Source organism: Carassius carassius, chromosome 33 (genome assembly GCF_963082965.1).
Source record: "Carassius carassius chromosome 33, fCarCar2.1, whole genome shotgun sequence".
Taxonomy (NCBI): domain Eukaryota; kingdom Metazoa; phylum Chordata; class Actinopteri; order Cypriniformes; family Cyprinidae; genus Carassius; species Carassius carassius.
Window position 1 is genome coordinate 9,182,875 of NC_081787.1, and position 27,170 is coordinate 9,210,044.

The 27,170-nt window shown below is 36.4% G+C and overlaps 1 protein-coding gene and 1 pseudogene across 2 annotated transcripts in view; both read left to right on the top strand.

Moving 5' to 3' along the window:
• LOC132114124 (endonuclease 8-like 3) overlaps positions 1-9,138 on the top strand; it is a 41,592-nt pseudogene extending 32,454 nt beyond the window's left edge.
• LOC132113698 (teneurin-3-like) overlaps positions 2,176-27,170 on the top strand; it is a 126,375-nt gene continuing 101,380 nt past the window's right edge. For both annotated transcript variants that reach the window (XM_059521624.1, XM_059521625.1), the window contains exons 1-3: positions 2,176-2,502; positions 14,604-15,000; positions 17,972-18,232. In XM_059521624.1, coding sequence (XP_059377607.1) covers positions 14,721-15,000; positions 17,972-18,232 — 541 coding nt within the window. In that variant the 5' untranslated portion in view covers positions 2,176-2,502; positions 14,604-14,720. The remainder of the gene's footprint in view (positions 2,503-14,603; positions 15,001-17,971; positions 18,233-27,170) is intronic.

The following is a 27,170-nucleotide window of genomic DNA, read 5'->3' on the forward strand; positions in this document are numbered from 1 at the left end:
CAAATTTCTGCCGAAGCCAAATACTAGTATATTGTTTTATATGATGCACATTGCAAATATATAAAACATCCTTCAACACTGTATATTTAAAAATTAGGAGTATGTAATTCCTAATAATAACTTTTGAGCAAAAATGTTCCATTGACATGGTGAAAAATTACATACTTATATAATGAGTATAAAATGATAACATTTCGGGCCAGCTCAGCTCCTCTGCAATGTAAAGTATCACTTTTCTGTTGTTTTCCTTCAGTTGCAGTATAAGGCAGAGTACCGATCAAGCTAGCTTACATATGCTTACTTATAGCACTTCCTGTTGGGAGTGAGTTTGATGTGCTGGTGTTTGGCATGGAGACTTGGATGCAAAGCTCTGGTGAGTGGAACAGCTTGCCTTGAGAGATAACTCCATCTCAGCATGAGGTCTGAGGGCTTGGGATGCAGGAGGAGGGTGAGGAGAGCAGTACTTTTCCCCCTGCTGAGTCCAAAACCTCTGGACTCTTGATTCTCTTCTCTCTGGACTCCATGACATGCAAAGGGCGAGTGAAGATAGAGTAATTCAGAGAAAGAATGAAGAGATAAAAGTGGCGTTTGTAATGGAAAAGAATGTGAGGACAGAGGAGAAAGAAGAATGAATATGAGAAAAAAGACTGCTAGACGGGTGTGGGGAAGGAGAAATGGGGGCGACTGAAGGGAAAACAAGAGATATTGGAAGAGAGAGAAAAATAGAGGAGGGCAAATGGAACGACAGATGCTTTAAGCTCTCTTTCGAGTGGGATTAAGTAACTGGGGCTTTTGTAATTAATGATCTGCATTTTTCTCACCGATACTATGAGAGCTGTCATTTCACAGCCGTCAAAATGCAATTCATATGCCATGTGCTCTTCACATCAGCTCCTTGATGAAAGCTACAAGGCCCTCTAATGTCCTCTAAGCAGGGACAACTACATGAAAAATGCCACTGCAGGCCAATCTTTGGGGAGATGATGCCATGTAGAAACCTCACCATCTGTACTTCTAATTAACTGATTCACTACATAAAACAAAATTAGTTTTTATTTTCAGGGAATCCGGTCAATTGCCACTAGGCAAGTGCAAATTCATGACGATGGTTTTAGTTATGACCAAATCACATATCACAGTCTCCATCTCACATGCAATATCACAATCTACATCTCAAAACAGTGGGATTTTTACAGTATTGTTGAATGGTTCTTAATGGGAAGTTCTGTAACTCTCGTGCTCAGTTTGGGTTCTGACAGATGCCCAAGGCTATTTTGCTAGCTTGAAAAATATACTTAACATTCAAGCATCAGACTGTTAGAACTGGTAATAAAGAAACTTTCAACTTGATAACATGCCTCAATTGGCCTCCCTGAATGGTTCATTACTTATGTCTGTGGTTTCAGAGAACCATATAAAATATGAATGTGGTGAGTTTTCACATAATATTATTTGACTGTGTATGCACTGTAAAAAGGCATTCAAGTTACTGTGTTTATTTTTCATTTTATTTTTCTGCTATATATTTTTGTAGCGACAAGGTTACTTAAATAGCTATGATGATTGATTGAGTAATAGTATAGGCTTTAAGTTTGAAGCATTTTAAGGCAAAGGGACATAACATAAAAAAATAAAAAGGAAATGATATATGTAATATTGTTATATATACAAACAGAAACCAATAAATCTCAAAATAATAAAACAAGTATTATATTACAAGTGTTAATAAAACAAATACATTACATATTTTTTATTATAAGTTTTTGATACCATAGGCTGAAAGTTTCCATCCATTCATGAAGATTTAATATTTGTGTAGGCCTATTTATGATAAGCTTATTTGTTATTGGGGAAAACGCACACATACACTCTAAAAACTCCTGGGTCATTTCTTCAACCCATTTTCTGGGTTTGGTGTTGGGTTAAATCTATGGGTTGTTTCTGACCCAGGAGTTTTTACTGTGTGTGTGTGTATATATATATATATATATATATATATATATATATATACACATGTTCAGTTATTGTCGCATTCAGCGATGCTCCGGGTCCTCGTGCTGTTGATGACACTGCCTCACTAGCATCGCGTGGATCCCGCGCAAACGACCCGTCCTCTCCTCAGCACCGCAGCGCGTGCACACACACAGGGAGAACAGAGGAGTGGTAGCCTACAGTCCTTGGCTCCATCACATGTGTTTCTGATACAGCTAGAACTAATGTTTTTGGTCTTTGTGCCTCTGGGTTCGCCGGATCCAGGTCGTGGTCTCGTAATTCAGACAGTGTTTGTAGCCGGTCTTTCGCGGGGGAATTTTACACGCTCGAGGGCACTTTCGAGTGTGTGAGAGACGCGGGAAGGTGTGACTGCGGGAAATGTATCGTCCTAACCGTTATTTTACCTCACCTCACAGCTGCTGCTTTTAATAAGTTTGGATAGCCTACCTACTGCAAAGTTTTTATTCATGTCGTTCCACTACAATGGGGATCTAAGCCGAATTTTACGAGGTAAGAAATTATATGAGAAATAGTGTCGGGTCACTTTTGTTTAATGTTGTCTTGACTTGTTAGAAATTGCAGTTGGTTAACGTGTGCCAATATGTTTGGGAATTATATATTATATATAAACGTACAGCCTTTCAAGTAGGCTAGAGTATTTTATTGAGCCGTTTGCAGCTGTAGTTTGCAAGATGAAGTATTCCGTGTCCCCGTAGGCTACAGTTTAATGGCATTGAATTCCGCCCAGCTGCACGGAAATAGCGGGACACAAATTTACAGCATTTTGCAACCTTGGGATTGGCGTTATGATGGAAAACGTGAGTAGGATGGTTTAGGAGAGGACAGAGGACATTTCCTATGTCCCACAGCCTCTTTCTGTAGGCTAACGTTACTTGATACGACATGAAAAGGTTTGCAAATGTAATTGAGAACAAACAGGTACAGTAGGTACCATTTATCTTCAGTGCATAAAACCATGGTGCGGATTATAGGGGTATCTTTCAGTGCTTGAATTTACCCAAAGGAAGTCAAAAGAAAATGTTGGGGTGGTGTCTTAGGGGAAGTTAGGCTATTTATTTCCATACAAAAGTAGGTATCAGATTTTTTAGTAGCCTACGTCTAAAAAGTTAGAAGTGACAAGTTAGAGAACTTATTTAGCCAACTAACTGTGCTGAACGTGGGCCAGTTGCATAAACATAGACACTATGTCAAGACTGTATCTTAAAAACTAGTTTGACCAACTAGCAGTTAGCCAAGAGGTAATCAGTCTTATTTTTTTTGGATTCACATTAGACCAATATACCTTTTTGTAAAAAAAAAGTTATGACCTGCCTTGAAGAAAATAATCTAGAAGACTAACTTTTTAAGACTAGTCTAAGCAGTTTTTGCAACCCGCCCCAGAAGTCGCATCTTTCGGTAAATAAATCACGTAAAAATATGTATTATTTTAAAGGTACATATAAAACACATCACAAAATATTCAGTGGTGAGTTTAAAAACTGTTTCCCCCTTTTTCTGTTTCTTTTTTTTCTTTTTATTTGTGACACTAGCACAGTTAGCTAAACTGCAAGTTACGATCTCTTGTGAGACAGTTTCCACAGACTGTGCTTCATAAATTATCTTTTACATTTAGTAATTTTGCATATGTATAAAATATTTAAATATTTCCATTAAACAACCATCCGTTTCAAAAGTCATCAGAGGTATAAATAACACATTAAAGAAAAATAGTATTCTATCCAGAAATGTTAGACTACGGCAATTTGAATACTTATGTTACTTCCACATTTGGTTATAATATTTAATTTGGTTGTTCCTATAGGCTACTATTCACCATGCTGACCTGATGCTGGATACGCAGAATCAACCCATGTGAAGAGTCTAAAAAACCATGGATGAAACATGATAATGAGATCTCATTTTCACTTGCAAGACACAAGCATTGCAACAATCGTTTTAATGTTCCCTTTGTGTATGAGGCAAGGAGAATATTGAGAAAATATCTTCAAATCCAGATTGCACTTAATCTGATCCTTGATTTTGCTATAAGCTCCTTAAAGGAGCCAGTCCATACGAGTGACTAAACAGCGAGTCCGATTAAACATCATGGTCTCAGATTACTTGTACATGGTAATTAGCATATCACCAATTGGGCTCATTTGTCATCAATGGCACTGGTGGCCTAAAGTGATTACAAGACAATACATCATCAAATCAGTTCAACAAGGCTTATATTAATGGACACTCATTACTGTCTCAGAAACATATTATTGAACATTTATCAAGTAAGATAAGACTAATTGATTTTGAAATCTTTTTTTTTTTTTTTTCACTAGCATTGATTCATCCAAACCATATTTCCATTTTTATCCCAAAAGGCTTTTGCACGGCGGAACAAAATAAATACAACATCAGGATTTTTTTCGAGTGAAAAGGTACTCACAGTAGAGGCCTGCTGTTTTGATTTGTGCTCTGATGATGTCGATCATTGATGGTATCATGCTTACATTCACATTGTCTAGATCCATAGATTGATATTCTTTTGACACATTGAGAAGAAGACAATGCTGCTTTGAAGCCAAAAGAATTCTCAGCCAGTTCATGTTATGATTTTAAGGTTTTGGTGCCACATTGAAAATAGAGTTCACAACATAGACCCTTGATCGCATAGAAAACATATGACCACATCATCTTCTGATTAGGGAAGAGTGCACACGTCGCCTAGTTGGGGGCTGATAAAGGGCGGAGAGTGAGAAAAAAAAACATGAAAAAACTAAAAGTCATTAATATCATTTGCTTATTTAGAAGATATTGTCTTTCTCATGTATCACATATTCAGTCAGGAAGAGAGTGTTATAGCCTTTACCTTTTCAGTTCAAATAACACGCAGGCCAACTAAAAACGGAGGTTGCATTCAGCCCTGCTCCATGCTTCATAAATCATGTGGCCCTCTTATTTAGAGTGTTTACTGCGTAGTAAAAAATATGAAGTTAGTGCTTTAATATGTTGTTCCATCAAGTATGACATCTTTAATTTTATTTATTTATTTCTTTTAATTTTTTTGCAGAGCTAAATCAATAATGGCAGGCATCTTATATGTTATTAAGTCTTGTAAGTAGGCTATTCATATTCTTTCCTTGTTATTTATCCAATCTTTCCATCTATAAATTACAATTTGTGCATTCTGCTTGTTTTAAAAATTCTCTGAAGTACTAGTCAATTCTACACTGACATTTTTGGTAGTTAATTAAGTAGGAAAGCTCTGGTCACTTTTTTCAATATTTGTTTATTTGCTTGAGCCCTCCATGTGAAGGCGCTTTTTCAGTCCAGCACAGAGAGAGAGATGGAGTGAATGAGTCTATGAAAGTAGTTCACTCATCAGTGCCTATTTCAACAGTGCTAAGCAAACAGGCACAGGTTAATGTACCTTGACAAACACACACTTCCAGCATGCCAGCCTCTGCGTATCACATTTACACTAGATTTATTTTGCATAATCCCAGTGGACAGACCCGATCTCTGTCGGCTTAACATTGTCCAGGTTATCTCAGCCTGTTAAGGATTAATCAGATTTATCATTCATACAAAAACATCCCCATGTCCCTTATTTTTTAAATGTGAAGGATCCGAACATTGTCTTTAGCTGAGATCCATTTACAACATTTGCATAAGATTTATCAGTTTTTAGCCATTACATGCTTCGACTAATAAGCACACAATGCTTTAGAAAACAAGCGTAGATACCAAAAGGCAGGCACAAATACATCTTGCTCAATATTTGCTTAAAGCAACAAAGTTTAACACCTCAGAGAATTAAAGGCTAATCAATTTAAAGTCACTGTTGTAAAATCAGAGATGTTTTACTGTTTGCCAGCAGCTGCAGTTACAGGATCCCATGGCCAAATTGATATCTGATTTCCCTCGTGAACTCCAGCACGTCAACAAGACTTTACACATATCGATTAACTGTTGTCATTTAAAGTTGGCTTGCCACTAAAGCGGAGTGGTGGACAAATCAGGATTTAAAAAAAAAAAAATGCAGCAACACAAACACATGCAAAGTAAGTCTCAAAGGACTGGACTGTCTCAGCAAGAGCAAGTGCTTTTGATGGATGTAAGAATAAGTGGTTTTGTGCAATGTTGCTATAAATTTGGTATGTAGTGTTTCAAATTGTTGTACTTAGTTTATTGTTACGGAAATGGTTGAATTTGAACCTAGGAAAAATGTAATCTTGTTTTTATTTTTTTTCCTTTTTGCTTGTGTTGTCGTGTATCATATCTACTTTTATTAGCTAAAATCCAGGCACACTTTATTTTTAGACAAGCTGAAATAAATGTCAGCCAAGGTCTCTTGTGCATTGTGCCTCTGTGTGCTTATTAATACAGAATTGTGATGGATTGATACCTGCAGCATCTGCCTTTACATGACACTTTACATGATTTTACAAGAGCCAGAGGTGTGATATATTGCTATCACAGTTATATCTGGAAAATTTCTGTCTCTTTGTAGCATCTAGAAGGTGTTTGTGCATTTCTGTTCATGCATTTTGTTGTCACCCTAAGGGATAAAAACATTGTAGATTGTGCTTATGTGTTTGTGTGCAAGCGAATTGCTACAAGTCAGAGACATTCTCTGTGTGCTATTGCTATAGATGTCCTAAAGTCCATGACAGACTTGGCTGCCTGCAGTACACTTTTCCAACCTCCATAACATCCTTGTTTCTTTTCCTAGCAGTCTTAAATGCTCTCTCATTCTCTTCTTTTTTTTTTTTTTTTTTGCTTTTCCCCCATCTTCACCCGCCTTCCCACACCCCCACACCACTCTACAATTTGCTGCGGAGCTCTCTTGCCTGCCTCCTGCTGTGTTGGAGGCAAGCTATGATTTGCCACAGGCAGGAAGTGCACTGACCAGGCAATGAAACTCGACAGTATCCTTCTTCCAAACTGCCTCAGCTCTGGAACCAAGGGATTTACATTAATGTCTTGCAGAGATGACAGTCATAAGCTAATGTTATACATGAGAACAGAAACTTAAGAGAAAAATGGGAACGGGTATAATATGAGGAATTAGTTGGGAGATGCATGTGGCACAAATCATAATCTGTAATGAAATTAAATTGATGATTAAAAAAAAAAATTCAGTTCAGGATGGAGTACATTCATTTGGATTAGGAATTTCTAATGTTGTGTGATTAAGTTTGTTTGCAGCTGAATACTTAAAAAACAGCTAAGAGGAAAAGCCAATGTCACATGTATAATTTTGTATAAACCATTTCAGACAATTACTGATAAAAATGTTCCTTAAAAAAGGAAAAAAATGAAGAAAATCCACCATGTTGATATCAATAGTTACTTTCCCCTCAGTCTTTATCTTGATATCAAGTTAAGGCAAATTAGTGGGTTCATGAATGTTTCCATCTGAGCATTCCCCTGTAAATATTCTCTTTCCATTTAAATTATAAAGTGAATGAAAACTTGTTTTATGTAACCACAAAACATTGTATTCTGTGTAGTCTGTGCATTTAGATTTACAAGACACTGTGTTTATCTACAACTTCCATCACCACTCAAGGGAACTCTGTTGGCCATAATGCTAGCAATCAAGATGTTTGCATTCTTGTATGCTGATGTTAGCAGTATTGAATGTATGTGGATATGTGTGAATGTACTGTATAGATAAAAGTGTTGTTTTCTGTTTGTACACTTTTCTGAATATATTAATATATACATATTATAACTTATCCAGAAATATGCCCAAACAAAAAACATTACTTTTATCCATTATATTTATTTATATTTCAAATCGACGTTTACAGTGCCAAAAGTGCACACATTTAGATCTGAGCTGAATGAGATAGGTATGTGAGCCCAAGTTTATTTGTACTGCACATTTTATACATGCTGATAGTTTCATTTTCACTTTAAATAAATTATTGTTGGCTTGGGATTGCCACTATAATTTGTGTTTGCGCTATACTTATATTTTTCATTACTGCTTTGTTCCTAATAGCATTACATTTTAAGGATTTGTTGTGTGAGGATAATTAAAATACATGTTTGTAGTGTTTATATTGTTTGTAAATGGTTCATTTTATTAACAGATAATGTAGATTATTTCTTAATGTAATAATGTGACTTGTACACAAATGTGACTGATCTGTTTGTTTGGTTTTTGTTGTTTCTCAGTTTTATCTTTGTTTTTGCAATTTGACCTGGTGCAACTTAAATGCATGCATATGGAATTAAGTATTTTTCACACAAAAAGTTTTTTTGCCCTCCAATTATGAAATTCTTATGAATCATACAGCTGCAGTGCAGAAACATAATGTTATAAAAAACAACAAAACATGGTAGTGCCATGTGAGACATTTAATTGAAATGTTTTTTTAATAAGAACCTGTGATCTTTGTATTCAGATATTGAGTGTGCTATCATGACCTATATAACCTCAGTGTCCACTGCCCACCTCTTCAAATGCTGACATAAGAAAAATTTGCCTAGTCATTTAAAGGCCCATGCCGAAACACATTTTCATGCAGAAATTGCCCATTTAATTGCAAGTGAAGTAAAGAAAATACTTTGTAGGTTGTAATTTTGTGCATTATTGTGCAGTCTAAGAAAATACTGGGTTTTTTATTGGTCTTACAGCAATAATTTGGGATCACTCAAAACATTTAGTCATCTCTGAGGAAGCTGATGTTTTTATACAAAATATCAGACATAACCGTTAATGCTCTAAATTAAATCTCACCGGCAAACCTCTTATTCTAAATGCGTCCATGAAAAGCACAGCCTTGAGGTCATGAATACTGAAAAAGAGGAACACAAGTGGATGTGTCTTCCTCCAGGCCTGTGCACATCTGTCTGCTGTGTCGCATCTTCGCCATGATGTGGGGGTGGTGAAAATGACGACCCCCAGACAATGGTGGCATTATCTCAGGGTGCAGTGGTGTAGTGTGGGAACAGGAATGGGCTAATGGAAACGTGCCCTTGTTTCCCGTCTGTATTATTTCTTCACCGTTGTCTCACAGTGAGCGAGTGGCTGGGCTGGGCTCAGGGAGAGCAGTGCAGCGCATGAATTATGCAAAGCTGTCAAAGAAAGCCATTGTCGGTGGTGGCAGCCACACTAACACTCAGAACGGCTGAACTTGGGGTGGCGGCAATGGAGGGCAGGGGTTCTGTATTTCTTCGGGCTATGTGCACTTAGTATCCTGGAGCGAACTTTAGAGGCTGGTTGTGTGCCAGTAGCTCCTCACTGCAGAACACAAGATCCAGGGTATGTGGTTGGATCCACATCTACGGGGTGGATATGGGTATATGTTTAGGGGTGTAGACAGGTAGGTTTAGGTATATGTAAAGTGGGAGGAGTCGGATCTGGATCCAACCATGCTGCCTGGATCTTGTGTTCTGCAGCGAGGACCATCTCTCGTGGACTGTGCAGGATGATTAAAGAAAGCCTTCCAGATAGGAGAGTAAGGCCGTGGAATGATGGAGGAGGACGCTGCTGAGGCAGACATAAAAATTATTTTGATTCAATTAAAGTGTCACACACCTTAATGAGATGATAACACTGGAGAAACCACCTTATATCTTCACCTTACTGTTTGTATAGGGGTTAAATTAATTATTAATCTTAATGTAGGGAGTTATAAAATGGATGCTTGTGCAGTTCTATATAATCATAGGCATAAATAAACAATGCAGATGCCATAGATGTAAACAACAGTAAGGTGCCATCTTGGTAATCTGTCACAGAAAGAGATCTTATAAACTAACACCAAGAATGTATGTACTAAATAATGAGCAGGATTACTCACTGCCTGTATGGTGAAACCATGCCATTAATGACAGGGCTCGACATTAAGCTTTTACATGAGCTTTTCCTTCGGACAAGTAAATCAATCATTCACTTGTCAGAGTAAAAAAGTTACTTGTCCGGGGGAAAAAAGTTTTTTGTTTGTTTTTTTTGGCACAAATGTAATTTATTCTGAAACAGTCTTATCAATGCTCTATCAGGTTTTACTTTAATCAGCAAATTTTTGATATTTTCCTAAATGTTACACTTTTTAACTTTATAAAGGAAAATATTTTCCTAAACTGATTAAATGTACATGTCTCCATTTATGTTGAATTCTTTCATGTGATCAATACATTAAGTTAATAATAAGAATAATAAGACAATATATGGTTGTTACTATTCAAATGAAATCACTATCAACAAACTCCATCTGTCCAAATGCATAAATAATGTTATTAGATTCATGTTTTACTTTTTTAACATACTAATATGAAATGTTGGAAAAATGCAATGACACTTTTAAATATGAAATTAAACCACCAGTAGGTGGTGGCACGTCACTGTCTTAATGAGTGAATCATTGATTCGTTCAAACGGCTGATTCATTCAATAAATGAAGCAAGTAATCGTTTTTATAAATGGCTCACTGAATCATTGACTTGTTCAAAAATTAATAATTTAATAATGAAATACTTGTGTGTTTCTCGCAGATGCGCGACTGTTCTGCTGTGGCTTTGCTTAGAACTATTTTTGTTAGCGAAATGGAACAAAAATGATCCACAATGTCTCTAAAATGTAAATCAGTTAACATTACTTGTTCATTTAACTAAAGTTGTATAAAATCTATTTCACATTTGCAATCAAGCTGAAAGTCGGGAAAACATCACTCCTGGTTGTTTGATGTTGCATATATTATATAGAATATTTATATTTTTTCTACTGCGGTATGTTGGTCATGTTTGTTTCTTTGTGTGTGCTGTTTTGCTAATTGTGTTGATTTCTCCGTGAGTCTGAAAGGCTGCACGAGCCTCAACTGACTCGACCTTGATACTGTCAATACATTATCTGTTATTAGTCACGGTTTAATTTGAAAGTAAACAAATCAGATTCATTCTCGCCAAAGTTTTGATGCCGCCCTAGTTATTGTTTGTTATTAAATTTTTTATCAGGTTACTTGTCCGGTCGGGCAAGTAAAATTCTCTTTCACTTGGCCCTTCACAAAATCCATTTGTGCTGGACAAGCGGACAAGCGTTAATGTCGAGCCCTGAATGACCACCAAAGCGTTTTCTTGAAATTGTAGACTGAAGTAACAAGTTACTGTACCAGGCTATTTTATTGTGTGCATTTTGTTCACAGCATCCCTCTCCCAGGTGCCAACTCATTTGGAGTGATGTATGATTTGACCCATTCTTAAGGAGTATCTGGATAATATCAAAATCAGGGAAGTGCAGATTTAACTGTGGATGTTTGTTGCAGTATCAGTTTTCTGTCTGACTCGAGCCTATGTGGACCTGTGAGAGTGAGTGCTACAAAAAAATGCAGAAAAGACTATTTGGTGAGATTATATGTGTGACTATAAATATTGAGTGTATCAGATTTTTCCACTCTTGGTCCTATTTCTCCTTTCCAAAGATGTTAGGTTGAGTTTAATTTCTTTACTTCTTTACTTTCACAGTTTAACTGTCTGTAGTAAAAATAATAATTATAATAATAATAATAAAAAAAAAAATAAAAAAAAAAAAAAAAAAATATATATATATATATATATATATATATATATATATATATATATATATATATATATATATATATATACATACTGTATATGTATGTATGCATTAATTTATAGTAATAAGCAGTGTTCCTGAAAACAATTCAGTGAATAGTTCTTAAAATAGTGCTTTTCGTGTTCAGTTCAGAGGAATTATAACTAGAAATGATAGCACAATAGCATCATATTTATCTGCAAAATAAATGTATGTTCATTCTTTAAAATCACATAAGAAAACTTCTTCTAGAAGACCTAATCGATGGTTTGTCATATGTGATACATCGATTAGGTCTTCTAGAAGAAGTTTTCTTATTTGATTTTCAAGAATGAACATACATTTATTTTGCTGATAAATATGATGCTACAAATAAAATCAAATAAGAAGGCTGAACCATAGCTGATATGGCAATGATGATCATTATTTATGGAGGTTGGGGTCAAAGGTGAAATCCGATATCCGTAGCTAGACCCAATGAAATGTAATTACTGAACAAAGAGACTTGCTGTGGATGTGCACTTTCAGCCATCAGACCCACGCTCTCACACCATTCGCAGAATACCCAATGTGCTTCAGGTAAGAATGATGGGTCATGAAGGTTGTTACCAATTTATTTAACCATGGGTGACTGCTTTGGTTCAAAGTCAAGATGATGATCTGGCAGAGCTCATTGTGATTTCCTAGTTTGTTCCCTCAGTTACTGGTTCAGTTCACCTGTTCTGTTAATTATTTGATTAGTTCTCCTCATTATTTAAGCCCAGTGTGTCCTGAGTTCTTTGTTTGGTGTCGTCTTTTGTTGGTTTTGTTGCTCCTGTGTTTCTTTAAGTTCCAGTCATCCTATGCAGCATACTGCATCCAAATGTGACAACTACCATCATGCCTTCCTTGTCAAACTCCAATGACTTTTAATCATATTTTAATGGACAGCACTGATTTTACTGTAAATAGGCAACATATTTATACAGGGATATATCTAATTGGTGTATTAAAAAAAAGAATAAAAAAATAAATAAATATTACCTGAATGTTTTTTTTAGATTTTTTTGTATTAATCTTATATTTTTTAGTTAATTTATTATACACTTTGTTGTTTTTTATTATATATATATATATATATATATATATATATATATATATATATATATATATATATATATATATATATTTAAAACTCGGTTTATATATATATATATATATATTTAAAACTCGGTTTATATATATATATATATATATATATATATATATATTTAAAACTCGGTTTATATATGTCTCTGCTTCTCATTCCTTTTACTTTTCTAAGTGGGTGATTTTCCATAATGGAATTATATTTCCTAAAACTTTTTTTTTTTTTTTTTTGTCTTTGATTGAAAAGTTTAACATTTCTAACCAACCTCTTGATTGAAGAAAATTTAGGGAGCACAAATATCATTTTTTTATTTATTTCAGTGTATTTGATTGCTCACTAAACAGCCATCGTTCTTTTTGTTTTTGGAAATTAATCTGTTGATAATCTTATACTCTGAGACCAGTTTTAAGGACATTTAAGGCTAGACTAGTATGTCTGATCCTCCCTTGCTCCTGGCTAATCTAAATTGATCCGAATACGGGGGCGGTGTTACCCGGGATAGCTCAGTGGGTGCTGTCCAAATGCAATGAAAGATAGAGGGTTTCTGCTGCTGTGTTCAGTCAGCTCACTGCGTCTCTGTGCAACATCGCACTCACACAAGAGGATAAAATGACCAGTGCTATAAAGAGAACTACATTTAATATATTTCACTGAAATACTGTCTAATAAACTCTAGCTCACTCTCTCTTTCTGACAGAAACATTTTGATACTGGCGCATCATTTATTTTAGTCCAGTCGTATCCCATTAATGTGGTCGTATGCAGTAATGCTGACCTAGTCTCCTCTATTTCCTCCTACAGTGTTTCTTGTCCTCTTTATACTGTTTTAAACTGACAGTGGGGTCTCAGCAAATACGTTCTGCACTTGTGTCTGTGTGTCGACTGTTCCTCTAGATAAGATAGACGGCACTCAAAAAGAAGCCCTGGAATATCCTTAAACTCACATACCAGTGAAACTCATCCAATTCTCTATCTCTATCAAAGTTTTGGCACAAACCTCCCAGGAAACCTACTAAAGACTTACAAGTATGTTTGGATCTCTAATAACAAAGCCAGTGCAATGAAAGCAAGAATTTTTATCACTTCATTTGACTTTGCCTTTGCTGGAAAACGCAGATTTTTTCTTTCTGTTGAGGACTGAGGTGAATTTTGTTTCAACATGGTTGATGAAAAATTTGTCATTATTTACATCATTACATTATCAGTTTTTCATCATGCATCATTAATTTGTCTTTGTTTAGCTTTTTAGTATGACTTTCTTCTGTGGAAGATAACATTTTTAAGTCAAGTGTTTTTCAATTTTTTTATTATGTAAATAATTAAATGCTAAATACAATAACAATCATATAATTAAATAATTAAATACATTTTGGACCCTATTGACATTAATTGTATATATAAAAACAGTTAATTCCAAAATTATATTTCATATATATATATACATACACACACACGCACACACACTACTTATTTATTTTATATAATAAAATTCAGTTCTATTTACACCTATAATATTATAAAATAAATAACATATAATACAAGATAATATAATAATATATTTTATAATCTATTTTATGTTAAATACATTTCTTATTATTTAATTGTGTTTTATAATGTGCTTGATAGATAAATATTGTGAATGTAAATGCAAAAATGTAGGTACTTACAACCCTTGAGAGATTGATTATATGGTTTAACACTGTTATCAGAAAAATACCAGTCGCTGCGCCCCCTCTTACTTTATCTTAGTGACTAATTGTTCTTTAAAGGCTGTACAAGACACATGTTGAACTACGCAGGAGCGACAGCTTGCTAAAGCTTTGTTTCAGCATTCTGCTTGTCTTCTCTTTCTTTCTTTTGTTTCCTTCTTTACCTGTTTCTTTCTCTCACTAAGCAGCGTTTCTTTGCGTCTCTTAGCAGGTGGGAGTGGAACTTAGAGTGGAGAAAGAGGTGCAGTGACAGACGGACGGCTGGAAAGAAGCAAACTAGAACAGACAGCAGCAAGAGAGAAGCGTAGAAGAGGAGGAATGTAGCATGGAGGTGAAGGAGCGACGGCCTTACTGCTCTCTCTCTCGGAGCAGGAGAGAACGAGGGAGAGACTGTGAGAGGGAAGGAGACAGAGAGGAGGGGGAGGGCTACAGGGAGGGTCCCGGCAACCGCCGTCACATTGGCTCATCTTCTGTCCTTACTCAGAAGTCTTATAGCTCCAGTGAGACACTGAAGGCCTTTGATCAACACCTATCCACCCAGGGGCTTTATGGGCACCGCATGCCAGACATGGTGCCAAGGGACACCGAAGAATACAGAGCTCCAGGTAAGTGCTCTTTAACATTCCCCATATGGACAGGAGACTCTGGAGTCCTTCAAGCTTGCAAATGTTATATTTTTTTAAAGCAACAAGGAAAAGAAAAACAGACATTTGAAATGCTAAAAGCAAAACATAGAAAAAAGAAATGCAGTATACAGCACTAAACTGCATAAACATGTATCTATAGACATATGCACTCTGAATTTTATGGTATATAAATTATTTTCTGTCATTTTTTTATATTGTAATGAATGAGGATCAAACTATATCTTTCTAAATTAAATAAGTCCAGTGCACAGTGGAGCATATGGTGGCACATGACTGGTCAGTAACGTGCCCTCACTTCACATCTTTAGATTTAATTCAGTCTTATTCGGAAAACAAATCCCTTGTCCTTGACAAAACAATAAAGAGAAGACCAAGATTGTTTTCCAGCTACATTTTTTTGCCAAAGATTATTTCATAAAGTTTGCCTTAATTGGATATACAATAAAACACACACACACACATTTACAAATCCATTATAAAAATAATAATAATTATGATAATAATAAATATTTTTAAATATATTAAAGCAAGCTGATTTTTTCTAATTGCTATTCAATAAAACACATTCAATGCGTACAGGCATTATTTCTACAGTAAAACAAGAACTTTAATATTACTAAGTTTGCTAAATTGTTACCATATATGTATGCTTTTAATCCTGGATAAAACATTTTTAAATAATAATAATAATTAAATTGTTTAGATTTGTTTGTATTCTTTTTTTTAAGCAACTACTGTATATACAAGATAACATGGGAAGCTTATTCTTTATAACTCTTAAAGGAACTACACTGAAGACCATTTACTGTTCAATAAACACATTTTTTCCAAATCAATAATAGTCTGATCAATTTAACCACTATATTGCACTGTGATCCAACACCTACTTTTGATTTATTCAATATCTTGAATGCCTTTTATATACTGTAGACCAAGCCATAATAATGGAGTTAAGGTTTTTTTTTTTTCATAGCACGTAATATCTAGAAATGTAAACCCTTTAATGACATTTTAATTAGTTTAATTGACTAAGTTACAGACATTATTTCAGCCTGTCATTAAGGCAGTCTAAATTAAAGTACTTTAAATCAGCACAGAACACTTTTGTCAGACAGCTGTATTCAGGTTGGACACCTTCATTTTCATTTCATTTTGATATTTAACAAAGCCCACCAGACACTCATTTGCTGATTACTCACAAAGTATTCAAACGATTTCATAAATATTTGATGGTTTATCATGATGAGACACGTTTTAAGTGAAAGGGTAGGATACTGCTCATTCAAATTTAATTTCATTAGAAATACACTTAGTTGGTTAATTGTGCTTTATAGTGCGCTCCATAACTGTAGGCTGTTACACTTAGGGGATGGCTTTAATTAGCAGCCGTGTTTATGCCTGATCGGCACAAAAGCAGACGGAGAGAAATCTTGCCTGTATTCATGATACAACGGTTATTTTAATCACAGCCTGGCGAGATCATGGCAGTTTGCCCTGCATTGGCTTCCACAGTTTGCAGTTTTTCAAAATGTGTATTTCAGATAATGCCCTCATGTGGTAATTAATATCAGCACTTGCGTTGAGTTATTTTGTTTAGTATCTATGAGTGTACTCATAATTTAAATTCCGATGTGTTCATTTTCATGTGTCACCTACTCTGTGAGCTTTTAGCCATAAAGCACTCAGCGTATGCTTCCTGCTACAAGAATATGGTCTCGAGGAGAATTTTAATATGAAGTGGAACCGTTTCTATTTTGTACTGTGTACTTGTGTTGGAAGAGGTAGAGCTTACCCACATTCAGATTCAGCTGAACAAATTCACCTGCTGAAAAAGAAAAGAAGGTCAGTAAATAAGAAAATGTAATTTATTAAGTAAGTTAAATAAGCCTATACAACAAGTAATGCTCACTGTTAAGAATCAAATTTCAATAAATTATAAAATAAGTTAAAAGTGTTCAATAAATAAATCCAAAATTAAATTCAAAATTCAAATGTTCTCCATTTAATAAACATATAATCAGACCAGGCATTATTTTAGGCTCTTTTTGCCCTTTTTTATATTTTTATTTGGTTTAAGTAGGTATCAATTTGTTAATCAATCACATCAATGTTAATAAAAGTATGAAAACAATATAACATGTTAATGAAACAAAAAGAAAGTATATTTTCCATGCAGCGTTAAAACAAACCATTAAAACAGACTCCTCAACTCTGACTAAATATAATTTTTAATCTCAAAATGTGCCCATAATTAGGAAATCAGTTTTATATTTCGTTCTGCCAAAACTGTCTGAATGTTACCGTTTATTAGTTTCGCTTGGTTTGTCATGTTGTATCCTGAGTAAAAATGCATTGATAAGATTAATTCCGTTTGTGATCTTATTCTTTTGAACAAAGGCCACTTTGAATCGAGTATTCACTATTATTTAAGTCCATTTTTCTCTATGAAAAGGTAACAATAAAAAAATAAAATAAATCAATCAATCAAATAAAATGTGCAACACACACAAAAAAGGTTATTTGTTTTCTATTCTTTGTAGTTGTACTCCTTTTATCTTAAATAATTTCCTACATCAAATAAATATATGTATTGGTGGGGAGAACAAAAATACAAATGTAAAACATAAATGTCTGAAAAAAAAGAGAGATATATATATTCATTCCCTGGTAAGAAAGAATAGTCACCACAGAAATGAACAAACGCACTTGGGAACATAAAACTGCTGTGGTTGTTGCTAAATCTTTATTTAAATTATTTAAATATTTTAATATAAAAGTGTATGTACTGCAAGAGTTTGATTGCAAGTTTAAATAATTAAATACTGTGTGTTTTGCTGTTTTTCAGCAAGTTCAATTATTTTGCTTACTTTTTACTTCTATTTTTTATGCTTACACTCTCTGTATTAAGTATGCACTTTGAATCTTGCAGGCCAGAGTCTGTCACTGAGACAGCTTGGGATATGCGGTCCTGCTCCTCGCCGTGGTCTGAGCTTCTGCGCTGAGACCGGACTCACTCATCATACACAGCTCAGCGGAGCAGACCAAATCCAGAGCGCAGGGGGCATTTCTCCTGACTGCGCCATGCTATGGGTTAAGGTACATGGACGGGACTCGCAGCTGTCCAGCCGGTCCAACTCTGCTTTAACACTCACAGACACAGAGCAGGACAACAAATCAGATCAGGAGAATGGTAAGTTCGCCTGTGTTTTATTCTCAATTGTAACCTTACATTGAGCACAACTCCCCGATAGTAAATGTTGGTGACAAAAAAACAGCAAAAGTAGGAAAATACCCCTGAGCAAGACAAGTCAAAGTCACCATGAGTTACTCAAGGGCAAGGATGTAATTGGTTAAAGCTAACAATTGGTAGCCAACAACTGGTTGAAGTGAGAGTATTAATGGATCGACTGGTTATGTTTGCAGCCTAAGGGGCACGGTAGGAGTTATAGGCATTTCAGAGAAAATAACATAATTTCCTGAAGCACATGAACAGACCTTGCAGAGAACTGCTTGACACTTCCTCTGGGCCTGTGCCGAATCATAAATGGCTTTGTCACTCATATTCGTGTGGATCCACAGGGTGTTGCTGGGCTTACGAACATACGGGGCCCACAGATTTGAAGTGCAAATTGGCGTTGGAAACCTTAATGCCTTATGGATTAGGGAGCGCGCTTGAAAAAGCAAATTGTCTATATATGAAATACATGCATGTCAAAGCATCTGTATTTTATTTCAATTTTTTTGTTTTTTTGAGGATGCATAATTAGATTTTTTCCTGCAGTGAGCATGCTGGACTGTTTTGGACAACGTTTATTGTTGTGAATTATTTAGTTGGTTTTGTTTACAAAGGAAATACATTTTTTAAAATGGCCATGGCATGCAGTGGATATTTTTGACAATACGGGTATTTGTTGCAGAAAATGTTGCCTTAAAAAAGAAAAGGGAAAAAATAGGAGAGTGTAATCCTAATCATTGTAGGCTAAACATATCTAATGTAGGATCTGTAGTGTTTCATGTTCAGCGTTCACTGCATTGATCAAAGGAAACCGCATATGAAATGCACACACTCAATTTACATGTCACATTAGACACTATTTACCGCTGCTTTCTCCTCGTTTGGTGTGATATAATATAATGTTTTTTAATTTAATATAATGCAAGAATTCACTCTTGAGAAGCTCTTGTTAGACTATAGTTTAGAATATGTGCACATTTGTGACTTAAGGATAAACCAAGTGATATACCTCTATTTATGTCCACGAACAATTAATGTTTAGATTTAAGCAGTGGGATGCAACAGTCTGAGTACACTTTGAAAATCTGGGATAACAAAGATCATTTATGGAAATAAAAGCTTTAGAATTTGAATTATATCATAAAATAAATTAACATGATTGACATCAAATGAAAAGTACTTTTCTGATTCTGCACTATTTCTAGATAAAAAAAGCAAATTTGTGACACTGATCATGTAAACTCCTAATATATATATATATATATATATATATATATATATATAGGCCAGGTTATCTGGCACAGCACTCCATCACTCTCCTTCTTGGTCAAATAGCCCTTGATGCCTTCAGTGTGACTCTACTATTTACATAGTCATGAAAATAAAGAAAACTCTTTGAATGAGAAGGTGTCCAAACTTTTGGTCTGTACTGTATATATATATATATATATATATATATATATATATATATATATATATATATATATATATATATATATAATTTTTTCACAGTATGTAAAAGGTCAAAATTCATAAATTGATGTATTTCTTTCAATCTTGATATATTTTTATGGCTTTCACTGCATGTACACATCGAAATTCTGCAAAGTGCTCTTGTATCGTTCTCAGATTTTACTAGATATGATATTAGGCTATATGTAATTGCATGTATAGCCAAATTTCTAATGAAAATAATTGTATTCCTTTAGAAAAATGACCACAAATATTACTGGAAGTCTCAAACCTTTGGAGCCCACTGCGTATGAATTTTTTTTCTTCTGTAGGGAACTTGTGTAAAAGGCTACAAAATAGCCTTGTGTTTTGAAAAAAATACTCTGGCAGAAGTTCTATAAAATGTATGATTTAGACATGCAGGTGAGCAGTAGTATCTGACCAGCATATTCAAAGCTATTTTTCTTCTTTTTCTTTGCTGTGGATTAGGTCTGGGACTTGGTCCGTTTGAGTCAAAATATAATGATGTAGCTGAGAGCGGGTTGTCTGCTTCACAGCACTCCATTAAGAGAATGAGGTCAAGTTTCTCTGCACAGTCGTTCAGCTTCTCTATCGCTCCCCATCTTCCCCGAAAATCTCTCCAGTCTGCTATGCAAAATAAGTTATAGCACTGTGCTCTATGTATCCAGTACCTTCCAGAGGGATAAAGTTATAGATGACTCTGAAGAGCGACTAAAATTATTTATTAGTCAGTCGGTGGTTAAAATGTAAAAAGGGCATTTTTCATCAATGATTTTGTACAGTCAGTGTTTGATATATTTCTAGGGTTTCTCAGCTTGTTTCTCTTAGGGTTGAGCAAACCTTTACAACTTTAATGGTTACATAATTCGACAAATATTTGAATAAAAATGAAATGTTCAAAATATCTTTACAAATTTGACGCAAACAAAATTATTTGTCTATATTCCAGGGTCTCAAACTGTATACCTCTCTCTATGAAGAATTCATTCAAATGTGAGACACTGTGTGATTTACTGTAACAATTAAGCTAAACGTTTAAAGGTGTGGGATGAGTTTCCACAGAGACCTCAATGAGGATGAGTGTAAATTATTATAAAACGTGTCTTTGGCAACCCATATAAAGCAAAGTCTGAATTTTTTTAAGTCTGTGTTTATTTTTACATATGAAAGCAATTTCTTAGTTTCTTTGTTCTTTATGCAAATTATGCACTAACACTGTGGATGACAGCATTAACATTAACACCTTGGATGACCCGACAATATCACATTCTTGATTTTTGATCACTGATGATCACTCTTATTACATAAACAAAGATGAATGCACCACAGCAATGCTGAATGTACACCACACTGATGCAATGGTCTTGCTTCATTTCATTGCACTGCACCGCTTGCTTACGGTGTATACACAGTGTTGCATGAAGCCTTTGAAAAGAAATCAACAGCAGTAACAATGCTGTGGGTAATGCTCTCGGAGCGGCTTAGCTGCAGGGTCAAAAGCACTACTTAAAACAGCATCCTTTGAGCACACATTTTACACTTCCATCTCTATTTCTCTGTAAAATAATACATAATGATATTTCTCTGCCTCGTGTATCATGTAGTTTTGCCTTTGTTTGCCATAAACTAAAAGAATAGGCTATATGCAGATTCATATTTCATAGAATATTATCTTCATAACTCGTTTTGCAGCAATGACCTCTTTCTTAGATTTTTTTTTATCTGCTATGATTTTCGGTGCATTCTGTCAGCTTCTGACATTTTCACTGTCCTTTACTACCTGTATAAGTAATAAAAGTAATTTTATATCTGCAAGGTTGACTATATAAATATGAGCCAGCACTTGATTGCATCACAGTGAGAAAAAACACTGACAGAAAAGTTACCATAATACTTTATGTGAGAATTTATAGAACATTATATATTTATTCATATATATTATTAATAAATAAGTAAATAGAACATATTTATTTAATGCTTTATGAGAATTTTCGCAAATTGTCTATAAATATATAAATACATGCATTTATTAGAAATTATTAGATTTTTTTATTAGATGATGTATTTGGCCAGTATGTAAGTGAAATGTGCACATGACCAATTGATAAAAGTATAAATACTCTCCTGTTCACAGTGAATTAATCCATCCTCATATGAGGCATTTAAAGGGATAGTTCACCAAGAAATAAAAGGTGTCATCATTTACTCCATTTCCCCCTCATCTTGCTCAAAACCTGCATGACGTTCTTTGAAAAATGTCTCCTGAAAAAGTAAGAGCTTCTTGTTCTGAATAAAACACTTTATTATCAGACAAGGACAGCCTCTAAGCTGAAACATTACACATTCATGACTAAGTGAACATGTGTGCATATTTAAGTGAGCTGTAAAGGGAATTAATTAAGGTTGGAGACTTACTTATTAAGTGAACCTTCAAGCAAGACCTCCCACATACAGAAGAAAAACATATTCTTCAAAATAGATCTAATGTATGAGCCAGGTTTAGTTTTAAAGTTAGAAGAAACTTTTTTTTTCCCCCTTAAAGGAGCTTGAGCTAATTTGTATTCCTGTAAGGGATGTTAGAAGCCTCTACAGTCTGGCCAAGAAAGACATTGTGACAAAAGTCATCACCATGAACAAAAGTTAGAGAATCTCTTCGTTTGGCCCTGAAATAGCCTGGAAACCCAGCTGCCCCTGGCTTTTGTCTGGCCTGGTTGGTATTATCAGAGGATAAATGACCCCTATCAGGATCTTCAGGGCCTGTGAAGCTTTTTTTTTTTTGTCTTTTTTTCTATCTTCCTCGTGTGTGTGGGTGTTTTCACATGAGAGGAGTAAATGTATAGGCTCTGTGTGTGTTTATGCTCTCACCCCATAAGGCCAATGAGGGATGCAGTCTCAGTTCTTACACATCATTATACGGTCAGAGAGGAATGTCTGATCTTATAATGATGTTTAAAAACTGAGACTGCATTTCCCTTGTGTACTGTAATATCTGCTCCACATTTCCATTCAGCACATTGATGGAGAATCCATTGCTAATGCACATTATCTGTATCAACTATAGCGATTTGGACTGGTGAGAACAGACTACCAGGAAAAACTTCTTTGCACCCCCAGAGGGGGATAGACAGAAGGAGGTATGGGTATGTGTGTCCACGTAGGCCATCCCTCACCCATCGACAGGATGCTTAACCAACCATCTGTCACGTCTGCAAACATTTCCCTGCCTCTCTTTATGACATCAAGGTGTTTGCTTGATTGATCATTGCAGACATCATGGCCAGCTTGTTTTCCATATGCATTTCCACTTTTCCATAACAATGCCCAGAATGTCCAGGAGTGTACAACCATCTGTGGCAGCTTAGAAATTCTCAAAGAATCTCTGTTGCAATGTAAAAAAAAAAAACAAAAAAAAAAAAAAACAAGAAAATCGTACAATCTCAACATGTCCAGCAAGTCATTCAAGTGTAGTTTTCACAGTTTTTTTTTTCTTTAGACAAACTTCAAACAGAAAGGCTGATGAGGCCTATGTTTGATGCTTTCTCATTACTCTGGGTGGCAGGAGAGTTTAGTCTGATGGTCTTAGTACAGAGTGATACAGGCGAAATGGGTCACACAGAGTGCCAGTGTAGCTTTAGTTTCATAAGCAGCATACAGACTGAAAGAGACAATTACTATGTGTCAAATTGTATCTTGGTCTGTTCTGATTTTTTTTTTACTACAGTTCAGCAAGAGGGCTTCGCCTTAAAGGTTACATTCTAATGCATAAAAAATGCATTTATTCTAAAACACAAGCAACATTTTTTTGTTTTCCACTGCACAATAAAAAAATAAATAAAAATAAAATAGAAAGAACAACAATAAGAATGAAATTAACATTGCATTTCAAGCACAAACAATAAATCATTTTCATATTAAAATACATTTTGCATTAAATTGGTTTAGAACAAAATCAAGTCTGCATACAGAGAGATTGCAAAAAAAAAAAAAATAATAATAATAATACTAAATAAATAATATGTGTCCAATTATAACATGCTGTACAGTATGCTTTAGCATTTGCATCTGTCTTCAAGAGCATCAGTTTGAATTAGTGTTGTCACGGTACCAAAATTTCAGTATTCGGTACCGATACCACTGAAAATCCACGGTTCTCGATACCAATTTCGGTACCAAAGCAAAACACAAAAATATGCTAATAAAAAAAAAATCACACACACACTTTTTATCACTAAAAATAAAACCAATGCCATTCTTTATACTTATTTAAAATTGTGTTAAAAGTTTTTCTACAAGTAATATAATTATGCAAAACAGTAAACAAGTTTCACCCAAATTTATTTTGTCTTTTAATTAATGAAATTTAAACACATTTTATTTTTTGGTAAATAAAGGGGATTTGCTATTAAAATGAAAACATGGAAGAAATATTGTGTGATTTATTTCTTTAAAAAGTTGTATACATTTTTTTCAACAGTAGTAGCAGCATCACATACATTCTGCTAAATAATAGTAATATTTTTAGCACAATGCCTTTATGTAAAAATTAACTTTTATTTTGACGGGTTACCTTGAATACCTTTAAATTGACACTGGTTTTACTCAAATGAAACGGTAAAATGCTTGTGAAGTGACTCAGAACAGTTCTAGTGATGTTCTTTATGTATTTATGTCCTCATTGAGACGGCAGATGCTGAAATTACTGCAAGCGTCACGTGATTCAGTCTATGAAATGTCTCTGCCATTCATTCATTCACACAGAGGCGCGCAGAACATGCAGGATTCATAATCAACCAACTTTTGCGGCTTAATATTTACAGATACTGGTAAATATATGGATATTTGATTTGATTAATTAATACTAACTTTGACAAATTCCGTGACTGTCCATATTAAAATGTAAGTTTCATTTTCATGACTGGATTTTGAGATTTCTTCAAAGTTTTCTTCTTCGCGGAAATCATAGCGATGTATGCGTCAAAAACCGGGTTGACCGGGCACTCGGTACCACCGGTACTTAAAGAAACCTGGTACCGTGACATTTTCATTTTTTTTTAGTACCGACTTGGTACCGAAGTACCGGGTCTTTTGACAATACTAATTTGAATAGGAACACAATTAGTCTTTTATGATGGTTTATTTACTGTAGCCTTAATAAAACCATCAGATCATTGTAAGTTATAAAAACCAAGTGTTTCCCGATAATGTTACTAATCATGCTTTTAAAATAATCTTAACTTTTGCAGTACTGTATGTTTTTCTATGATGAAACAGCACTTTTTCACCCCAAGTTAGCACACTAATTATGAAGTAGAATTTAAGGGCATCATTACAAGAACCATCAGGCCTAAAGGTGCTGAACCAAGGCCAAAATTTTTTAATGGTTAGTCTCCCCAACTTATACAATTTGCAAAATATTACACATGGAAACTGAACGTTATGTTGTTGAGACATTTAAAGTCATTATGTTATTAAAACACTGGAATAGGAAGAATAAGTAGGGCTTTGATAAGAAATATTAAAAGTTTACATACATTTCTATTAATTATTAAAGGGGTCATCGGATGCTACTGTCACAGTGTCTGGGTTGTGTTCCCTGGGGTTCCACTAGGTGTCCTCAGTTCCCACGGTGTTTATCATATTATCACTTCCTGTCTCCTTATTTGGTCACCTTCCTCCTTGTTTAGTTAATTGATTGTTCCCCACCTGTCTCCTGTTTCCCCATCATCCTTTTGTGTATTTATACCTGGTCTGTCTGAGTCTTAGTCACGGAGTCCTTGTTTAATGTTAAATGTTTATTCATGTCCGTCAGTTTGTGCCCTTGCCTTGTCTTCTTGTTTAGTTTATGTTTTGTTTGGATATTCTGGTTTTGACCCTGCCTGGACTGTTTACCCCTGTGGATTACCCTTTAATAAATGACTTACCTGCTATTGGTTCTATCTCCGTGCCTCATTGGATCCCGGCCGTGACAGAACGACTCCGTCCTTCTAGGAACCAGCGGTATGTCGTCTTTCCGTTCCCCAGCCAAGATGGCGGAGCGGCGAGCCAAGTATCTTCGGTTGATCGCCCTCCGCCAAGAGGGAAATGAAGTGGGTGCCCTGGCTCAGGTGTTCTGGTCCCTGGCCGAGGGCATGGGCTACAATGATGCGGCTCTCAAGGACTATTTCAATGGCGGGCTGGATGATCCAGTGTCTCAGGAGGAGATGGCGCAGTTAGAGACACTGGAATTCTGGGAATTCGTGCGCTACCTGCAGCATCGGCTTCGGTGGGATGCCCCAGCCACTTCTGTCTCTTCCGGCGGGGTGGTCGTCAGCCCAGCACCACTGCCCAGGATTGCAACCAGCCAAGCGCCACAACCCAAGATGACCGCCAGTCCAGCACCACTGCCCAGGATGGCTACCAGCCAAGCGCCACAGGACAAGATGGCCGCTAACCCAGCGCCAATGCCCAAATTGGCCACCGTTCCAGCGCCACAACCCAAGAGGGCCGCCAGTCCAGCACCACTGCCCAGGATGGCTACCAGCCAAGCGCCACAGCACAAGATGGCCGCTAACCCAGCGCCAATGCCCAAATTGGCCACCGTTCCAGCGCCACAGCCCAAGATGGCCGCCAACCCAGCGCAAATGCCCAAATTGGCCACCAGTCCAGCGCCACAGTACAAGATGGCCGCCAGCCCAGCGCCAATGCCCACTTTGGCCAACGGTTCAGTGCCACAGCCCAAGATGGCCGTCAGCCTAGCGCCACAGCACAAGATGGCCGCTAACCCAGCGCCAATGCCCAAATTGGCCACCGGTCCAGCGCCACAGTACAAGATGGCCGCCAGTCCAGCACCACAACCCCAGATGGCCGCCAGACCAGCACCACAGTACAAGATGGCCGCCTGTCCAGAGTCATGGCCCAAGATGGCTGCTTGCCCAGCGCCGCTGCACAGGATGAGAGTCTCAGCTGACCCTTCAGAGTCGAGTCAGGTGCCCGTGGACCCTCCGGAGTCGAGTCAGGTGCCCGTGGACCCTCCGGAGTTGAGTCAGGTGCCCGTGGACCCTCCGGAGTTGAGTCAGGTGCCCGTGGACCCTCCGGAGTCGAGTCAGGTGCCCGTGGACCCTTCGGAGTCGAGTCAGGTGCCCGTGGACCCTCCGGAGTCGAGTCAGGTGCCAGTGGACCCTCCGGAGTCGAGTCAGGTGCCAGTGGACCCTCCGGAGTCGAGTCAGGTGCCAGTGGACCCTCCGGAGTCGAGTCAGGTGCCAGTGGACCCTCCGGAGTCGAGTCAGGTGCCAGTGGACCCTCCGGAGTCGAGTCAGGTGCCAGTGGACCCTCCGGAGTCGAGTCAGGTGCCAGTGGACCCTCCGGAGTCGAGTCAGGTGCCAGTCACCGCTGATCCTCCGGAGTCGAGTCAGGTGCCAGTCACCGCTGATCCTCCAGAGTC